General features: G+C 34.8%; 1 protein-coding gene across 1 annotated transcript in view; it reads left to right on the top strand.

Annotated features, from left to right (window-relative positions):
* Nucleotides 1-20,374, top strand: part of LOC150109014 (general transcription factor 3C polypeptide 3) — a 306,866-nt gene that overhangs the window by 232,194 nt on the left and 54,298 nt on the right. The window contains exons 20-21 of the mRNA XM_090411276.1: nt 7,074-7,132; nt 18,971-19,075. Of these exons, the coding sequence (XP_090267402.1) occupies nt 7,074-7,132; nt 18,971-19,075 (164 nt within the window). The remainder of the gene's footprint in view (nt 1-7,073; nt 7,133-18,970; nt 19,076-20,374) is intronic.

The raw sequence follows: 20,374 nt of genomic DNA, 5'->3' as shown, positions 1-20,374 counted from the left end.
ATATCGGAAAGTATATATTAAAGTTTATTTAATTTATATTTCTAGTGTACGCTGTCAATTCCTTAATTATTAGTTATCATGTTTAACCAGCGTATAAGCTTCTCTACAAGAACTTCACTCTGAAATAAATAAAATAGGACTGTTCTTACCGGGATTAATTCTTAGCACATCAGATTCAATGTGAGCACATTTGAAACTATATTCACTTGTTACTTCGATGGAACACTATTCAAAAGAATTCTTCAAGGAGATAACTGAATTATTATTGTCACGCTACACAATTCTTGACGGGCTTACTATAGGGCAGAATAATTATTCCATGTTTACTACTGTATAACAAATTGAGCTTTGTACAATCCTTCTTTAAAGCAATATAAGAATATGTAGTAATTCTAAAACTTAGTGGATTTATTCTGAATCTTCTATTAATCTTCCGGTCTTTTAGTTATCCTATTACGGCACTAAATTTCTATTACTGCCACTGCTGACCTTACTCTCAGCTATCTATAAGTTTTCTCCTCCTCTCCATACACTTCTGAATGCTACTCCCTTGAATTTCCTGCCCTTCAGTGTTTTTCGTTTACTTTTACCTCTTGCTTATATGCCTTCCTTCTTTCCGCCTAAAACTTGTTCACTCCGTCCAACTCATTAATTTCTCTTCTCCCAATTATCGAAGCTCACGCCCTACCTCGCACATTCTATTTTATTTCTATCTCCATGACAACGATCAAAACAGAACGTAAACATAAGCATTAGCGTTACATAGGTTATACTTTTACACTGAGTAATGAAAAATAATAATAAAAATATTATAGTTACTTAATTTCTCTTTCATTTCATTTACAAGTAATAATAATTAAAATGTATATTACGGTTTATATAAGGCACATAAAAGTTACATACATAGAATTCCTCATAATATTATTGAAGGAATAAAGTAATAAGATAAATGTTATTTACTACAGAGTTCTTTCAATAGTATAATATACATTAAAATTATATAATTAAATAATAACTGATAAAATTCAAGGATAATACATGAATAATAAATCTTAAGCAAGGGACTAACAAATAATATTTAAACAAGTCTTGCTTAGTATATGGTAGATTATGTTAAATGTGAATGAAGAATAAAAACATACAAAATAATTTCATTCAGAGTTTAACAATGTGCCTAAAACCAAAATAATGGCTTGCGTTGAACGCGGGATTTACCACTTGCTTCCAGCTATAGCCAATAATATTAGGTTAGACATGGCCAATATCCTTATCCATTCTAAGCCTCCCAAAAATAATATCCCACATAAAGAAATAATAGCTCTAAAAGAACTATGCAATAATAACCACATTACAATAACCAAATCAGACAAAGGAAACGCCACTGTAGTAATGGATACAACAGAATATGAAAGTAAAATGCATGCACTGCTCCTAGACCGGTCTGCATATCAAATCATAGATCGAGATCCAACCAACTCACAAAAGAATAAGGTGTGCAAGTTACTGAACAAAGTCACTTCCTGGCCTAAAGAAATTGTCAAAAAACTCAAACCTTTGCACGTTAAAACACCCAGAATATATGGTACTCCTAAAATACACAAACAAGGTACACCTTTGCGTCCTATTGTAGATAGCATAAACAGTGAAACTTGTTCCTAATTTTTATGCAGTTTTGGTATCAAATTGGTATCTCGGCACCTTTTTAAGATGGTTAACCTGTTCAGTTGCTGCGCCAATTTTCAAAAATTGGCGAGAACTTTCAAAAATAAATTCCTCCATCAGTGTACTACGTGATATATTATCTGACATTTTATCTGACAGATAGCATAAACAGTCCTACATATAAACTAGCTAAACATTTAGCCAAATTACTAACCACTTACACAAACAATTTTCCCTCTTTTGTTAAAAATCCTACACATCTAAAAAAGTATTTTAGAAAACTACACCTTAAATAGTTCAGACCTAATGGTGAGTTTTGATATCACCTCATTATTCACTAATGTACCACTGATTGAAACACTTAACTTACTAAATTCACAATTTTCCCCAGATATATTTCAGTTATTTAAATTCACAGTACAGGCAGGTTATTTTACATCGAAAGGGAAAATATACAAACAATTAGATGGGACAGTTAATACAAACAATTAGATGGGTTCCCCCCCTTTCTCTCCCCCCTTAGCCAACTTCTACATAGAACATCTGGAAAAATTAGCTATCAACACAGCCACTCTCAAACCTATTCTCTGGATACGCAATGTTGATGATGTGTTTGCTATTTGGCCACATGGCCCAGACACATTGAATACATTTTTAGCACATCTAAATAGCCAGCACCCTAAAATCCACTTTACAATGGAACTAGAAGCCAATGACTGCCTGCCCTTCCTGGACACACTGATCACACGTTTTCCAGAAGGTTCCTTATCATTTTCAGTTTATAGAAAACCCACGCATACAGGGAGATACTTACACAAACAATCACACCATCACCCTTCTCAACAATATGGTATCTTAAAAACACTAACCCATAGAGCTAGAGCAATCTGTTCCAATGACATTGCTCTCACTGCTGAACTTTCTCACCTACGTCACACCTTCTTAACCAATGGTTATAATCTCCATAAGATAGATAACATACTAAATGCTACCCTGAAATCCCCCCTCTCTATCTACCACAAAAAACTACAACAAAACTATCACCATTCCATGCATTAAAGGCACATCCGAAAAGATATCTACGGTGCTTAACAAACACCAACTACGCACAGTATTCAAACCTTATGTAAAATTAGCAACTCTCATCCATTCACCTAAGGACAAATGCACTCCTTTATCACATCCAGGAGTCTATGAAGTGTCCTTTTCTTGCCATCAAGCCTAGTACGGACAGACAGGAAGAACTGTGGACATCTGCCTCAGTGAACACAAAAAATATATCTGACACTTTCACTATAGCAAGTTGGGTCTGGCAGACCATGCTTTGGATACTCCTGCACACAGGATCAATTGGAAAGAAACAAAAGTAATGCACAGAAGCTTCTACAAGTCAGAGAGGTTGTTCCTGGAATCAACAGAAGACTTAAAACATACTCCAAACCTTAACAAGTATGGCTGTATAAATCTACCAAAGATTTGGGAGACAGTCATCCTAAGACCAAATTAATATTTATTACTTTTATTTTATTTCATTTTTTAAAACTTTCTAAGACTATCATTTGGACTACTATTTCAAAACTTTGATTTTTTTTTTTTTAATCCTAGATGGCACCATATTAGGACTTTAGTCTTGTGTTGCACGCTGCAGTTACTTATACTAGCCCCACTGTTACACCGGATTGTGGTTGTCTTGCTTTTGTAACAACTTTGTGTTGTGTGCTCTGAAGATGCTGGATATAATACCAGCAAAATATTAGCTTTTAAGTTAATAAATAGTTATTTTCTTATCCATCTCTGTTCATATTGTACCGTGAAATCTATTACAACATGTCTGACGAACACATACCTATCCACGCATATGTGTCTCCCTTGTTGGATCTCTCTCTCTATCTCTGAGTATGTATCTGACTCTAATAACGTTAAGATTTTGTTACTGTAATCTGTTTTATTTAGGACTACAGTTGCATTACCCTTGTCAACTTGGAGGATGATGATATCCTTGTTCTTCTTAAGATTTTTAATGGCTAGTCTTTCACCAGGGGAGATGTTATCAGATGGCGGTTTTGCATTGTTGATCACAAATATTGCCTTCATGTGAAGTAAACTAGCCTCTGCGGTAGGAATTAGTGAAGCAGCTTTTTCTATCTTGGTTAGAAACAATTCTCTAGGAATTGTTTTTGGCGAAAGGACAAAAGTGAGACCTTTTGCGAGAATTTGTTCTTCGTTGAGATTATGAATGTACGACGATTAGTTTATCACTAATTTTTTGAGTCTTTCATGATGATTGTTAGGGGTGCGATGTTCTTGTGTTGATTGGAGCGAATTAAACTTTTTAATTAGCTTATATTTATTTATGTTTTGAGCTCTTAAATCCTGACGTGCTGATTTTTTGAATGTAGCTACATGACACACAGTCTAAGGATGCCACTAAATGGTTTTCTAATGATGATTTTTCGGTAAAGAGAAGAGAAGAGCTAAATTGCATTTGGTATTTGCTAATCCTTTCTGCTAAAAGTTGTAATTTTTCTTTTTTGTAGATTCTGTGTGCTCTTTCTGTAGTAATGACTTCTGCGCAGCAACTAGGTTCTCATTCCCGCACCCTGATAGTACCCATTAGAGGAAGCTAAATCTGCTATCAACCAAACACAAGTGATTGAACTAAAATGCTCTCAAATTTCTGCCCTTAAGGATCCTACCTGGGGCCACGCCTAAAAATTATATCATTTAATATTGAAGATTTCTCCGGTGTCAAGCAAGATCTCATTGCATATATTTGCAGAGATAATGACCTTACATCCATGGCATGAAACTCATCAAAGAAATACCCCACGATAAATATGGTAGTGTAATATTTACAAAAGAGAACTTGATCTCATCATCCATTGAGTCAATGAACAACAGATACATTGAGATTATTACAATCACATTTAAAAATATCTCAATCACCTCAGTCTATAACCACCAGAAGAAGCTTTTACCTTCCCTGACATCCTCCTCAATAATAATGTATACATGACTAATGTTGTATTAGGTGACTTTAACAGCCATAGTGTTAACTGAGGTTACACAAAGTCCAACAAAGATGGAGAACTTGTTGAAAAATGGGCTGAAAACCTTTCTCTAAACCTGATAGATAATCCAAAACTCCCTGCTTCTTTCAACAGTAGCAGATGGAAGCAAGGCTATAACCCTGATCTCATATTTGTTAGCTCAAAAATATCCAACATTTGTGTTAAAAAGGTCTTAAATCTGATTCCACATACTCAACATAGACCTATAATGCTTCAATTCAACCCAGCAATTATGCCTAACACAGTCCCTTACAGACGACGATTTAATTTTCAAAAAGCTAATTGGAACGGTTTCAGGGAAGATCTCCATCGCTCCATAGGACAAGTCCCTCCAAACCCTCAAGAGTATCCTGAATTCTTAAAAATGCTGAGGAAAATCTTCACCAAACATATTCCCCGAAGATGCTGCACAAACTACATTGCAGGCCTTTCCATTGACATATAAGCCCAGTATGCGGATTACTTGCAGCTTTACAACATCAACCCCTTCTCAGAAGAGACTATCCAAGCTGGAGAAAAATTATGCTCCAAGATGGCAGAGGAAAGGCGTTCCTCATGGGTGAAAAGAAATAGAAGCCCTTGATATGACCCACAGTAGCCGAAGGGCATGGAACTTTATTACCAGAATTAGGAAGGATTTCACTAAGCCATATGAGCATCCGCAGGTAACAGCTAACCAAATTGCTCACCAGCCTGCTGATGTCCAGGACAGTTTCTTTGGACTCAGCTATGTGGCATTCTACCTTGTCATGGCATATATGAAGGGGTGATGTTGTTATCCAGTTTATCTCATGTCAGCCTTCACTATTTGTGTTCACTGAGAACAGGACATGGCTTGAGAGGGTACTTACTCTGGTTCTGTTGTAAGCAATGTCCCTTTGATGTTCCTCGAGACGTAGGAGGATGGATTTCTCAGTTTGGCCATAATATGGTTCACATGTGACTGCAGGAAACCATATTATGGCCAAACTGAGAAGTCCATCCTCCTACGTCTCGAGGAACATCAAAGGGCATCATTAGGTCCAGGTCAGTATACTGCCCTGTGTCTGGTCTGTGGAAAGCAAAAATATTTGATGTCTTCATGATGTCTGGGATTGGCTCTGAGAACATCACTTATATTGTATACTAGGTGAAATGGGAAAAAAAATAAATTTTGTCTATGCTCTGAAGTAACAAACGTAACTTTTGCCTAGATCATGAAACTTATTACCTAATGGTGCCAAGTGACATAGCAGCATGGTATTTCTTCTGAGGTGTGGAGGTGCCACACCTTGACCTGTGTCTATATTAGCTTGCTCCTAGATAGTTTCTTCCAGCCTGATGGGTTGATGCCTATCAGCTGCATGGATATATCTGTAGTTACCAACTTGAAGGTGTAGGTAGAGGATTTAGTTACTCTAAACTAAATCCTCTACCTACACCTTACTCTTAAAAAAACCAGTTAGGCTTACTGAAGTTTGGAATACTTCATATTGTAGTGGCTGAATGTCAGTTCTTGCAGTATTTTGTACTTACAAGGTTTTTTGTCCTGGACACTGCAATACACGCAATCTATTTGGCTAGCCCTCGAGAAGAGTATTCTCAGCCTCACCCCCAGTGCAGAACTTTCTGATATTTTGCCAGTTATTAGTGATATGCTGAAGTACAGTTTTATTCGTTGACCAACGGTACGATGTTGGTCAATGAATAAAATAATTTTCAAATCAGTAACTCTTTGTGAAAGAAAAAATCCTAAACATCTGTGACTTGGAGTATTTCTTCTGCTGATCTTCTAATGTTAATGAAGTGAACAACAATACCTCTACAATAGTGCAAGAAATTGGAAATAAAAATACATCCATTGAATCTGCTTAAATTACTACTCGGTATGTTCTAATGGTGAGGATTTTACTAGTTCTGTTTTATTTCAGCTTATACAAAATTGAGTAACTATACAAATGAAATATATCTTCACTGACAGCTGGCATCACCTAAATATTTTGCAATCATCCTGTTGTTTATATTTGTTAGATGGTAACAATGAAAATATCATTTGTTACCATCATCAAAGACGTTACATATTACATTGCAATATTTTATTTATTGGGGGAAAATAGAAAAAATATGTATAGTATGTCCTAAAATTTCTATGGAATAAGGAATTATTTTTGCATATGTAATGAGGAAGGAAACAGCCACTGCTGAACAACAGATTCATGTTTATTGTGTATATTAACAAAAAAAGAAAAAGAAAAGACTGAGCACCAAGTTGAATCATAATGATGGAGCTCACTTAATGATGTAATTCTTACAATTTTTTTTTTTTACCCTTAATTCATTTTCTTTTACAATATTTTCCAGGTCCAGCTTATACAAACATGTGTGTGTCCTGTGATGATTTGTGGAATATATATCTCCAGGCAAGTTGAAAACAAAAATAGTAAATTATTCAGTGTAGAAAGTATATTGTTGCAGTAATATAGCACAAATTAGGTTATTCCTGGTCTAAAAATATTCTTCTTCCAGATTGAATTGGTAATACAAAACATGACACATTTCTGGGATATGTACTTCTTCACAGTTAATTTACTTCATTATAATAAATACTAATAATCTACAAATCTAAAATTGCAAAAGGACAGATAAAAACAAATATTCACTGATAGATTCCTAATTTACGCTCACATGCAAACCTATACTTTTTACCGTGTAGGCATTTGGAACTGAAATCCTACGGAATAGGTTGGTTGCTCCTTATTCCTGGAGGTATCCTATGACTGTACCCTGTGTGTTCATGGGATCGGTTTGCCTGCTTGCAGGATGAAAAACCCCAGATCAACTGGGGAGAAAAACCCTGCTGTCCACGCCCAAGACCAGCTAACTTGACTATGGCTGAGGAAGATCCTTGAGCTCCTCATGTCGTCGACAGGAATCAAACCTAGGACACTCCATCCCTGGGAGTATACCGTGAAATTAATTTATTTTATTGTTATTTTGGTCATACCATGAAAACCTTTTTTAAATTAACAATCTGTGTCATTTCATTATTACCATAATTACCATTACACAGAATCCTGAACTCATCATAGAATTTCCATCCAGACATTTGTATGTCTATCATATCTTTCTTTAAATTCATTAAATGTTGATTTACTCATCATCACCACCCAAGTAGTTGATATACCTCTCTGTCAGCCTCACCAGTTTATTTTTACTAACAGTTAGTATGAGTTGCTTAACTTATACTGTCTGTGATATTCTGTGAAAGGCCTATTCAAAATCCATGAACATGTGCTTCTTCCTCATTCAGATGTTATCATTCTGTTATGAAATTTGAGTAAACTCAAATTAATGAAATCTCCCTTGCTATTCATCCATTTATAAATTCTAATCCTAAGACTTATAACCATTATTCCAGAAGTAGAAACTAGATTGTAATTTACTGACTCCGTTTTGTCATCACCCTCATATATTACTTCAATCTTAGCTTCTTTCCCCTGCTGTGGGATTTTAGTATCAAGATCTTCAACAACCACTTTTGGGATGCACTTATTTTTTCTTTCACATTACTTTTAAAACATGTAGTGCTATCTTATGCAAGTGATCCATTTCTACAGCCACAAAATTTTATAACTCATTGTAGGATTACTAGACTTATTCTTGTTTTACCAGCCACTACTGAACCAGAATCCTACTACTGAAAATTAAATTAAACAAACATATCAGACTATGCACCAAATATTCAATTGTTAACATTATTTAGATATATCAAATGTTAAACAAATGTATCAAACAGCTTCGTATTAATTGAAATTTTACACAACCAGTTCTGGGGTTACTTAAGGGTCAAAGCCAAATAATTGGGAGGAGACTTGTACATCACCTTTTAGGAATGTGGAGAACCAACTGGAGCTTCTGAACTAATGTTGAATCCACACCTTCATGTGCTGTGCCCTGTTAGTCGGTATCAACTGGGTACTCAACAAACGTGGATGGCCTGGAAATATGGGACTTAACTGACCAAACTGTACTCTATTGACTTAAACGACATGCATATGATGGTACAACATGATAAGATTTCATGACAAGCTCCCCCCCCCCTCTGTTTTCATAGGGAACCAGGGCAAACAGTGAAAAGTCAGCTACTGGAACAAGTGCCGACTCAGCATCTAGAAGAAGAAGAATAAACCCAACATCAGAAGAACTGAAGATAGGAATTATCAATATAGGGAGTATTAATGGAAAAGAAATTTAACTTGGAAAAGTACCACTTGGACATAATTGGCATTACTGAGACAAAGAAACAGAAACAGGTGAGACCTTACTAAATAATAAGTATAAGATGTTAATTTCAGGCAATAATGATCAAGGAAAGGAAGGAGTAGCAATAGCATTCAACATCAAACATGAAGATAAACTTCTTGATTGGAAGGCAGTTTCAAGTAGAGTTATGTGGACAAACTTCAAAATGCAGACATAGACAATGAAACTTATTTGTGCCTATGGGTCCACAGAAGGTTCTTTTTTGAGTCATTAGCACAGGCAGCTGACAAAAAGAATTTTCATGTCAAGTGCTGATGTAATTTTCTTGCTTACATTTTCTTAGCTGCAATATTAGCAGAAAGATAAAATATTATTGCAATGCAAGAAATGTTACAAACAGGGAGAAGTATATCATCTATGATGTGGACTGCATGAAGCTCAGTTTATATATTTAATCTTAAGCGGTACCTGTGGCATAGTAAATTAATAATAGAACACGTATAGACCACAGCAATAACTTTAATTAAATAAAGGCAAATATTTCATACTGAAAATAACAGTACATCCTCAGTGTAGAAAAAACAGTTAAAAGGAATGGAATACAAACTATAAAACAGTTGGTGGATCACCAAATAAATAGTTGCCACATGCCAGAAGATTAATTACTAAATTATTAAATGATTCTTTAAAGATAATAAATTCATTGATGGTTGCAAAAATAAGACATCTTATGTTCGATATATACATTTTATATATTTTTGATACACAAATGACTGAAGTATAGCTCTCATCATATTGATTTATACAAAATCTGAAATAAAGCAATGGCAATGTGAAAAGGCTAAAAAAAGGTTTGCAAAGTTGGGAAGGAACAAATACTGGATTTAGACTAAATAAGAATTGGAATCAATGGAATATAATAGGGATCTCTATTTATGCTTGTTGGTCTCAAGAAAGTATGCACTCTTATTATTGCAAGTTCATCTATCATATTAAATCTTAAATCTCTATGATTTGAATGAAAACCTTGTAGAGAAATACATGGCTTTATTATGTAAGTTGCAAAGCGACATCATGAATCAGGTATAGGTCATAGATGTGTACTATCATTTGCTGTGATATTATTAAGACAAGTGGTATTAATCTGATATTCAAATCTGAGATACTAAGCTTGAACTAATGTTAGCATGTATTGGAAAGTTAGTTAGAAAGAAAACACTAGAGCAAGCACTAGAGACTGCAGATAAGAAAATTAGGAAAGTAAGATGGCATTAATTGCAGAACCTATTCATGGTGAAGATATTTGAAAAGAACATGATGTTATTAATATATGAATAAAAACAAAGTAAGCAGCAACAATTCAAAACCAAGTTTATAAACCATTAGTCATAGCAATTGCAGATGCATGACATTATGCTGTTGAAACAGCATCTTTTTCCTTGCCATTCCTTCCAAAGTTATTGTGGAAGGCTAGCTTAGTACTTTTCCTTGATAGCTCTTTGGAAGATAATCAACCGTTATTATTCCTTTGGAATTTCAGAAGACTGGCACAATGACTTTCCTGGTTTTGATAGAATTCCCTTATGCCTTCTTCAGAAAAGAAGGCAAAAGGGAATTCTTTCTTGACTGTTCTTCCATATCTGATTTGTGTGATAGATCCAAGTCTCATCATTACTCATAAATCTCTTCTGAAAAGCAGATGGATTCTTTGTAAAATCCTCCAAACATTCTTTCAAATTTTTGTTCCTTAAATGCAACACACACCTTTCAGACGCCTTCGAACTCAGTTCTTACATTGAGATATGGTGTACCTATTCAGTTGAGGTGCTTGTGTCCTCACATGACAGTTGAGCACACTTTAATTCAATACCATAGCATAGATTTTTTTAATGGCTTCTTCAATTAAACGTGTGGATAGACTTATGTGTTCGTCGAACATGTTGTTTATTATTTTAACAGTATAATATAATAGAACACAGAAACTAAGTAAATAATTAATTTATTAACTTGATGCTGATATTTCGCTGGTATTATAACTAGCATCTTCAGAGCACAAAAACACTGTTTGTCACAATACGCAAGACTAAAACAACATGGTGTACTTAAACAAAATTGTAGCAGCAACACAAAGACTAAAGTCCTGATTTTGGCGCCCTCTATCTGGGAAAAAAAAAAAAAAAACTATCATATATTACTAGAGTCCTAGAAAAGTGCTAGTTTTTTCTTAATATGACTGTCTCCCAGATCTTCGGCAAGTTAATACAGCCATATTTGTTGAGATTTGGAGTGTGTTTTAGGGCTTCTGTCGCCTCTAAGAACAATCTCTCTGATTTATACGGGTTTCTGTGTAGTACTTTTGTGTTTTTCCAGTTGATCCTGTGTGCAGGGGTATCCAGAGCATGGTCTGCTAGGCCCAACTTCCCATAATGATAATTCTGGACGTATCGTTTATGTTCGCTGATGCGGATATTCACAGTTCTTCCTGTTTGACCGTAGTAGGCTTGATTGCATGAGCAGGGTACTTGGTAGACTCCTGGATGTGATAAAGGAGGAATGCTGTCCTTGGGTGAACGGATGAGGGTGGCTAATTTGCTACATGGTCTGAATGTAGTGCATAGTTTATGTTTATTGAGAATTCTTGAGATCTTTTCGGATGTGCGTCACTTACTGCTGAGCTGACTCACTTATGCCACACCTTCTTGGCCAATGGCTACAATCCACATAAAATAAACAAAATACTAAACACTCCTAAGAAACCCCTCCCACCATCCACCACAGAGAACTACAACAAAACAGTCACCATCCCTTATATTAAAGGCACATCCAAAAAAGATCTCAAGAATTCTCAATAAACATAAACTACGCACTACATTCAGACCATGTAGCAAATTAGCCACCCTCATCCGCTCACCCAAGGACAGCATTCCTCCTTTATCACATCCAGGAGTCTACCAAGTACCCTGCTCATGCAATCAAGCCTACTACGGTCAAACAGGAAGAACTGTGAATATCTGCATCAGCGAACATAAACGATACGTCCGAAATTATCATTATGGGAAGTCGGGCCTAGCAGACCATGCTCTGGATACCCCTGCACACAGGATCAACTGGAAAAACACAAAAGTACTACACAGAAACCCGTATAAATCAGAGAGATTGTTCTTAGAGGCGACAGAAGCCCTAAAACACACTCCAAATCTCAACAAATATGGCTGTATTAACTTGCCGAAGATCTGGGAGACAGTCATATTAAGAAAAAACTAGCACTTTTCTAGGACTCTAGTAATATATGATTTTTTTTTTTTTTTTTCCCCAGATAGAGGGTGCCAAAATCAGGACTTTAGTCTTTGTGTTGCTGCTACAATTTTGTTTAAGTACACCATGTTGTTTTAGTCTCGCGTATTGTGACAAACAGTATTTTTGTGCTCTGAAGATGCTGGTTATAATACCAGCGAAATATCAGCATCAAGTTAATAAATTAATTATTTACTTAGTTTCTGTGTTCTGTTATACTGTTAAAATAATAAACAACGGCTTCTTCAATTGTTGCTGTAAGACAGTCATCTGTTGTGAGTGTAGTCTTCCAAGCTCTCTCTCTCTCTCTCTCGTAAGCAAACCAAAATTTGCACATGGAGTAACTTTACAACTGGGCTATTTGTATATAGAGACTAATGACTTCACATCGATTGCATTAGTATCCCATATTGCAATGCACATATCCTTACAGATATGCATAATGTTATGCATTATGGGATGGGCCGCTTTCCAGACTGTTTTTGACCTTTGTTGGGGTCTCATCAGTGGGAGCCAGACCGAGAAGTGATATCAAGGTTGAAGTAATGCAGAAGTCATATTTCCATATACAAGTAGTCAAAAGTTGTCATGCATTAGTACTAAAATACTCTGGATTAGAGATAGATGTTTGAAAGCTTTTTTTCCTGCATTACTTCAACCTTGGTATTGTTACGTCGTTACTTTCTCTATTTTACCTTGTTCTACCTCTAAATAGCCCACTTTCTAATCTACTGTTGTGCCTTTTAAAATATTAATTCAGTACTGTTTCCTTTTTGGATATTGGCAAAATTTATTTTTATGCTGCACCAGCCAATATCCTATAACAGAAGAGACTCTTGTTCATGGAAACAAGTCCAAATTCAAATGAGATACATACAATTATTAATCTTACACTAGTGCTGTGCAGATTCAGTTAACAGTCGTGACCTGAATCTCACTTAAGCAATAATATCTAATTCCTTCCAGCCAAAAGGTTCTATCTCATAAGTGGTGTTGGTTTGAATTCGTAATCAGACATAAACTCAGGTATAAGGTACAAAACATGTTTATTGGAAAAGCATAAAACATTTACAGTTAAGAAAATTCAAATACTCACTCTAAGTTAAGGTTCATACTAAATCACAACAATGAATTCGAGTAAGCTAAATCCTTCAATTACGAAAGAATAAAATTAAGTGTAAGCATAACACTACTAGGATATAATTCCTTTCACAAGTTATTCACAGAACACACGTTGAATACTTTCATTAATACTCTATCAATAACCATCTAAATTCTAAATTCCATTAGTCAAGCGTAGCCATTCTCAATCAAAATACTGCCTGTCAACAATTCTTCTTTGTTCCACACGGTATTAACTAATTCAATCAAATTCTCACTTAAAAGTTCTCTATTAGTGTCCTTAGAGTACAGTATACACAAATTTCTTATTCTTCTAAGCGATTTTTAACAGAATGAAATTATTTACATTACCAGATCCTTTCTGATTTCATGCCACCATCTCATGTAGATCTGGATTACCTTACTGTATAGTTATCGGCTGTCTTTGTGCCTGGCAATGCACTACACTTTTCTTTGAATCATTTCCGGACTGTGGTGTGCTGTCTACCGCTCCGCAGGAAAGTTTCTCCGTTCTCCTCGATGAGACTTTATTCGAAGGCTCGATTCTGCATAGGCCATTGTAACATGATCAGCTTCGCTTGGAAATCCTCAAGCGAACTCAAGAATAGCCCTCGTCGTCCGACATCACTGTAGTCGACCCACCGCTCTTTCACGAATCCCCGGACAAATCTCCTAAAACTCGAATCCAGGAACCGAAGAAGAAAAAAAAGCCCTGTAATATGGCACACATTGTCTTTTATTCACCCTTTTGGGTGCCCTCTATTCAATGTGTTTTTTACCCACGAACCCCATCGTTCATGCCCTTGGGTGATCCTACACTCTCCTTAATCTGTTAGGTTACCCTATTCCAGGTAGTCGTTCTGATGTCACTTTCCACGTAGGTACAGCCTCCATCGCTACGCTCGACTCATATAGATTATACATGATTATTTCGGATTACTACTTATCTTTCTGGAAATTTCATAATGTACAAGACAGCTTAATGGGATTTACAAATAACTTAACAATTCCCCTTATATAATTCTTACTATTCTGACACAAAATTCTCTGCTTCTCATTTCAGTTATACAGGAATAAATTTCAATATATGGTACATATGGACTACACATTATCACATAACATAAAGAAATTTTTCATAATTATTAGGTGATGTGTAGGTATCTCCTTAATTAGTAATATTTATCATGTTAAATCCTGAATGAATGATTTCTTTGCAAAGATTCCTTCATTCAGGATCTAACAAAATCACTTCTGGGTCTGGCTCCCCCTGATGAGAGCTCGATAAAGATCAGAATTGGTCTGGGTAGTGGTCCTACCCTTAATGCATAACATTATGATGTCCGTGGCATTAATGAATACTAAGCCAATTGATGTGAAGTCATTAGCCTCTATATACAAGTAGCAAGTCATGAAGTGACTTTACGTGCAAGTTTTGGTTTGCTTACACTTGAATAAAGGATTAAACAAAGAATGTAATGTCTTGGCATCTTTAGTATGTATATATATATATATATACATACATACACACACACACACACACACAACACACACACACACCAGGAACTATAATCAGTTCCAGAAAGGGTAATGAAAATAACTTTTTATGCACTTGCAAAAGAAAAAAAAAAAGGAAGTAATAACATTTGATTTCCAAATATTGAATTGCAGAATTATTTAATCATTTCATTTAATTTTAACTTCAGAATTATGAATTTTATATATAAAAAATAGAGGCAAACCACAACTTACAAACATAATGTATTTTTAGAAATGTGTTTGCAAGTTGAATTTATATTTTTCATAAGATATATCGTTAAATTTTTAATGGATTTCTGAAATAAATTATCTGAATACAAAGATAGTCAGAAATGAATAAATGAAAAATAATTTATTAACTAATTATATTAATTAAAATAGTGTTCTTTTATGGTTTCTTTATTGAAAGTAATAAAGTGCAGTATACATAACTGTTAGTATATTACTGATATAAACTTATTATTTAGTATTAATTAACTAATACGAAAATATTAATGATATATTTTTACAATAAAATTTTATTGCAAAAATAAACTGATTTCCAGCTTAATAGTTATTTAAACATACATATTTAATATGAACATATTAATTATGTGTTTTTACAATAAAATTTATTGCAAAATAAATTTCTCTACGGTGTGGATTGTTTTTCCTATTTTGATTCAGAATCCAATTCTTCAACAATCTTCCATTTCTTTGACAACATTTTTTCTTTTATAATAATTATGAACTTAAATAGAGTATGCACTGTGAATGTAATCACAAATTTTTTGTTTGTCTTTTAAAATTGGTACAACTGTTAAAACAATAAAACAATTAACATTATGAACACAACCAGTTGAAGAAAGTGATTTGCTATTTTCAGTTTGTAAATTATGTCCAGTTTAGTTTCTGTTGAAATCATTGAATTTTTTTTTTTATTATTTTTTTTTCTTTTGCCACTTTTAGTGGTTTCATAATCACTGCCTCCATTTATTTTCCATGTTTGAAAAGTAATAAAAAAAATAGAATGGTATATTATTTAAATTAAGGGGATATTAAATCCCACATTATTTTAAAACTGAATAAGAAACTCAAAGATTGGAATCAGAGAGTTTCATGCCGAATATAGTAAACTATAAAAGTATCGGCGATTACTAGTGTGAGCTAATGCAAGTAGTCCTAGTACGTAGTACAATCTAGGGCAACTTGCAACAAAGGTGGTAAAGTTCTGATCGCTATTCTCGGTATTTTCCATAATGTAAAAACACATTTCCTAGGAAATGTATGCTGTTATTACATTATGGTGGGAGGTCACAACCCAGACCGGTTTCAGTCTTTTTTGAGGCTTCATCAGTAAGTAGCTTGACCAAATAGATACCAGGTATAGCGAAAAGAACTTATATACTATGCTATACGAGTTGTCAAAAAGGTGCAACATTAAGTTACTTAAATATAAAGAGCCAATAGGCTTCATTTCGGCGATATAAACATTATTTAAATTAAGGGGATATTAAATCCCACATTGTTTTAAAACCAAATAAGAAACTCAAAGATTGGAATCAGAGAGTTCCATGCCGAATATAGTAAACTATAAAAGTATTGGCGATTACTAGTGTGAGCTAATGCAAGTAGTCCTAGTACGTAGTACAATCTAGGGCAACTTGCAACAAAGGTGGTAAAGTTCTGATCGCTATTCTTGGTATTTTCCATAATGTAAAAACACGTTTCCTATATTTCAGATCTCCATGCAACTTTTACCTTTTTCCATTCTTGGTGACATGGGAGTTTTCCAGTGCATCGATTGTCTCTTTGTTTCTGGAATTAGCTCCATGCAACTTTTACCTTTTTTCAAAGTTGAAAACTGCATTGAAGGGTACCCATTTTCAGTCAATGGATGAGGTAAAGGAGAAAACAGCAGGCTACTGAAGCAAATAACACCTGATGACTTGCAGCACTACTTCCAAAAATGGAAAATTCGTATGCAACGGTGTATAGATAGAGGAAGGGAGTATGCTTATTAAATTACTTAAGGAATTTACAACTTACAAATGATATAAATTAAAATTAAACTTTAATCTATATTCCAATATTTTGGCAACGTCATCACATTGCCATTTCACAGGAACTTAAAATAAAGACACGTGCACACAGGCACTGCACGCAGTAACAGAGGACGAAGCAGGAAGCTGTTGTTTCTCCTAAAAGTCCTGATGGAGCCCCCTAGCAGGCTGTGTAAGTATTCTTCGTTGTTGGGCTGAAGGTCTTCTGATGTAAGTCTCCCAAATTTGGGGCAGTGTTATGCAACCAAATTTGTTGAGGTTTGTCATGTTTCTTAGGGCTGAGGCTGATTCCATGAATAGCCTTTCAAATTTGAATTTACTACGGTGTATAACCTTGGCTTTCCCCCCACTGTATTCTGTGGCGAGTATCCAGAGCATGGTCTGCAAGACTAGAGTAGCTGTACTGGTGAAAACTGATGTAGTCCTTGTGTTCTGAAATTCTGATATTCGCTGTCCTGCCTGTTTGGCCACAATAGGACAGCTTATAGCTGCAAGGGACCTGGTATACACCAGGTAGGTCTAAGGGAGGTGGTTATGTTTTTTTTAGAATTTTGGTAATTTTTTCCGAGGTGCCTCGGATGTAGGGAATGGTGATGGATTTAGAATAATCCTTGTGAATGTGGGGGGGGGTTAACTGGTGTCAATATTTTTTGGATTTTTTTTTTTGAGGGGGGTTAGCCATTGGCTGGAAAAGTGTTGACGATGTAGTTTAGTTCAGTAGTTAGGGCATTGTTATTTGAACAGATAAGTTTAGCCCTGTTGTGTAGTGTCTTAATAACTCCATGTTGTTGTTGTTGGGGGGGGGGAATTGTTGGTAAATGTATCTGCCTGTATGGGTGGGTTTTCTATAAACTGAGAAAACCAAGGTTCCATCAGACTGGCGGTGACTGACTAGTGTGTCTAAGAAAGGGAAGCTGTTGTTTTTCTCCTTTTCCAAGGTGAACTTGATTCTGGGGTGTTGGTTTTTTAAGTGTGTTAGGAAGGAGAGGAGTGTATCAGAGCCATGTGGCCAAATAGTGAACACATCATCAACGTACCGAAGCCATATGGTTGGTTTCTGTGGGGCAGAGTTTAGGACTTTCTCTTCAAAAGTCTCCATAAAAAAGTTTGCCAAAGGTGGGGGAGAGTGGTGAACCCATAGCTGTCCCCTCTATTTCTTTGTAGAATTTTCCTTGCCAAATGAAATAGCCTGAGTTCATAGTGAACTGAAATGAGGCTGAGATATTGGGAGGAAATTTAGCTTGGATTAGCTCTAAGGTTTCTTTGAGTGGGACATTTGTGAATAAGGAGGAGATGTCAAAACTGACCATTATGTCAGTATGTTGGAAGGTAAGGTTTTCTATGCTGGCTTTGAAATGGGCTGAGTTTTTTATGTGTGATGGTGTGTTGCCAGTATAGTGTGCAAGGAGGGGAGTATGCTGAAGGGAATAACAATTAAGTTGTACAATTGTAATAATAAACCTCATTTTTGCAACTAGTCTCATTATTTAATAGCCACACCTTGTATATCATTCTATTTTTTATTGCCCTTGAAATATGCATGCAATTCATTTAATGTGTGGAATATATTAATCAACTGAGGAAAGACTCAATATGCTATAGAAAGGGCAAGGAATTACTGGAGTAAACATCTTCTGTTGCAGATTGCAAAACATTGGCAAATTTCTAACAATGTAAATGTTCATAATCACAGGATTATTTGCTTGTTCGTTACATGAATTTGAATTCTGAGTTTATTAATGTGTGCAATGTCCATAAATCTGAATTGTTTGTATCTTAAAATATCATAAGTAGAGGTTTGTCTGTATACTCTGCATTATAGTCATCTCTCACTGTATCAGATTATCAATACCCATTCCAAAAATGCATAGAAATTAATTCTGTACTTAAGGAAATTCACTATAGTAAACTGACTGCTATAACAAACTGTTATTTTGATCCTTGTGAGAGCTGAATATAAAAATTAACTATTGTATTCATTCTGTATTTATTTTCTTACAGTTGTGTGAAAAGTTATATGAATTGGATAGATTTGAGGAGTTACAGCACTGTGCACTTCAGGCTCTTACATCACAGATCTTCACAAAACATTCTGAAAAAGCTAAAGTAATAATTTTTTTTTTAAATGAAGTCTTTAGCGTTTCTTTTATTAATGTACTAGAAAAAAATAAATAAATTGCTGCAATGGTAAAATATCTAAATATATAATACACCCAGGGATTTAAAAAAGGGTCTTATTTTTATCAGTATTATGAACTGTGCTTTGCTAGGTGTGTAAATGCACCTGTGTATATGTGCCATCTAATTATAAAAAAACAAAATATATATATATATATATATATACACACACACACACACACACACACACACACACACACACATAAAAACACAGACACATATATGTGTATATAACTAATATAAACTGATTAGAAAGAGAAATGTGTTTATATTTTTCCATTTTGATCATTCATAATAATGATAATAATGCTGTTATAAATTGCCGATAAATATAAAGTAATTCTTTCAGTGCTGATAAATTTTTTTATTCTTTTTGAAAGAGTTATGAAATTAAGACTTCATTTTCCATTTAGCAGATATTAAATTATATATATGTAAAGGACATTTATCCCTTGTTTAAGTTAAGGGATATCACATCCCATATCGTTTCTTAGCCGAATAAGAAACTCAAAGAGTTTCATGCCGAATATAGTAGAAACTATATAAAGTTCGGCGATTCCAAGCGTAAGCAAATACCTGGATACTACAGCAACTGACCCTTGCACTACCTTAAGGGTCAGTTGCTGCAGTATCCAGGTCTTTGCTTACGCTTGTAATCGCCGAATTTTATATAGTTTCTACTATATTCAGCATGAAACTCTTTGAGTTTCTTATTCGGCTAAGAAACGATATGGGATGTGATATCCCTTAACTTAAACAAGTCATATGTCGCTGAATTGAAGCCTTTGGCTCTTCATATATCTAAACATTTATCCCTATTTGTTTAGCTGCTTTATAATTCAGAGATGTGAATGAATGGTGTTACACAATGTTGAAAATATCAAGGCTTCAACAAGTGCTTCACAATACATGTAGGATTTGACTGGCTTAAAAGTTATTTCCTAAACAGTAGGAAAAGTACTCAAGGAAATGAAATACACAAAGAAGTAAAGAAAGGCTCAAAAAAGCAAGAACAGATAAAAAATGATATAATAATGTTCTGTGATTCCATAATTAGATTACTCAATGAAGAAATGATGAAAGCGTATTTCCCCTTTTGCTGAAGCAATATGTAAGCAAATAGAATGGGTAGATATTATCATTGTGTTGATTAAAAGTTATCTGAAAGGAGAAAATCATCATGTGAGAGAAGATATGAAAGGGTTGTTAAGATGGGGGAGGGGGCAA

The sequence above is a fragment of the Typopeltis vanoorti genome, chromosome 2 (genome assembly GCF_054136105.1).
Source record: "Typopeltis vanoorti isolate ZY-2024b chromosome 2, IOZ_Tvanoo_1.0, whole genome shotgun sequence".
Classification (NCBI taxonomy): domain Eukaryota; kingdom Metazoa; phylum Arthropoda; class Arachnida; order Uropygi; family Thelyphonidae; genus Typopeltis; species Typopeltis vanoorti.
Note: the sequence above shows the minus strand (reverse complement) of the source record. Positions and strands in the feature narration are given on the sequence as shown.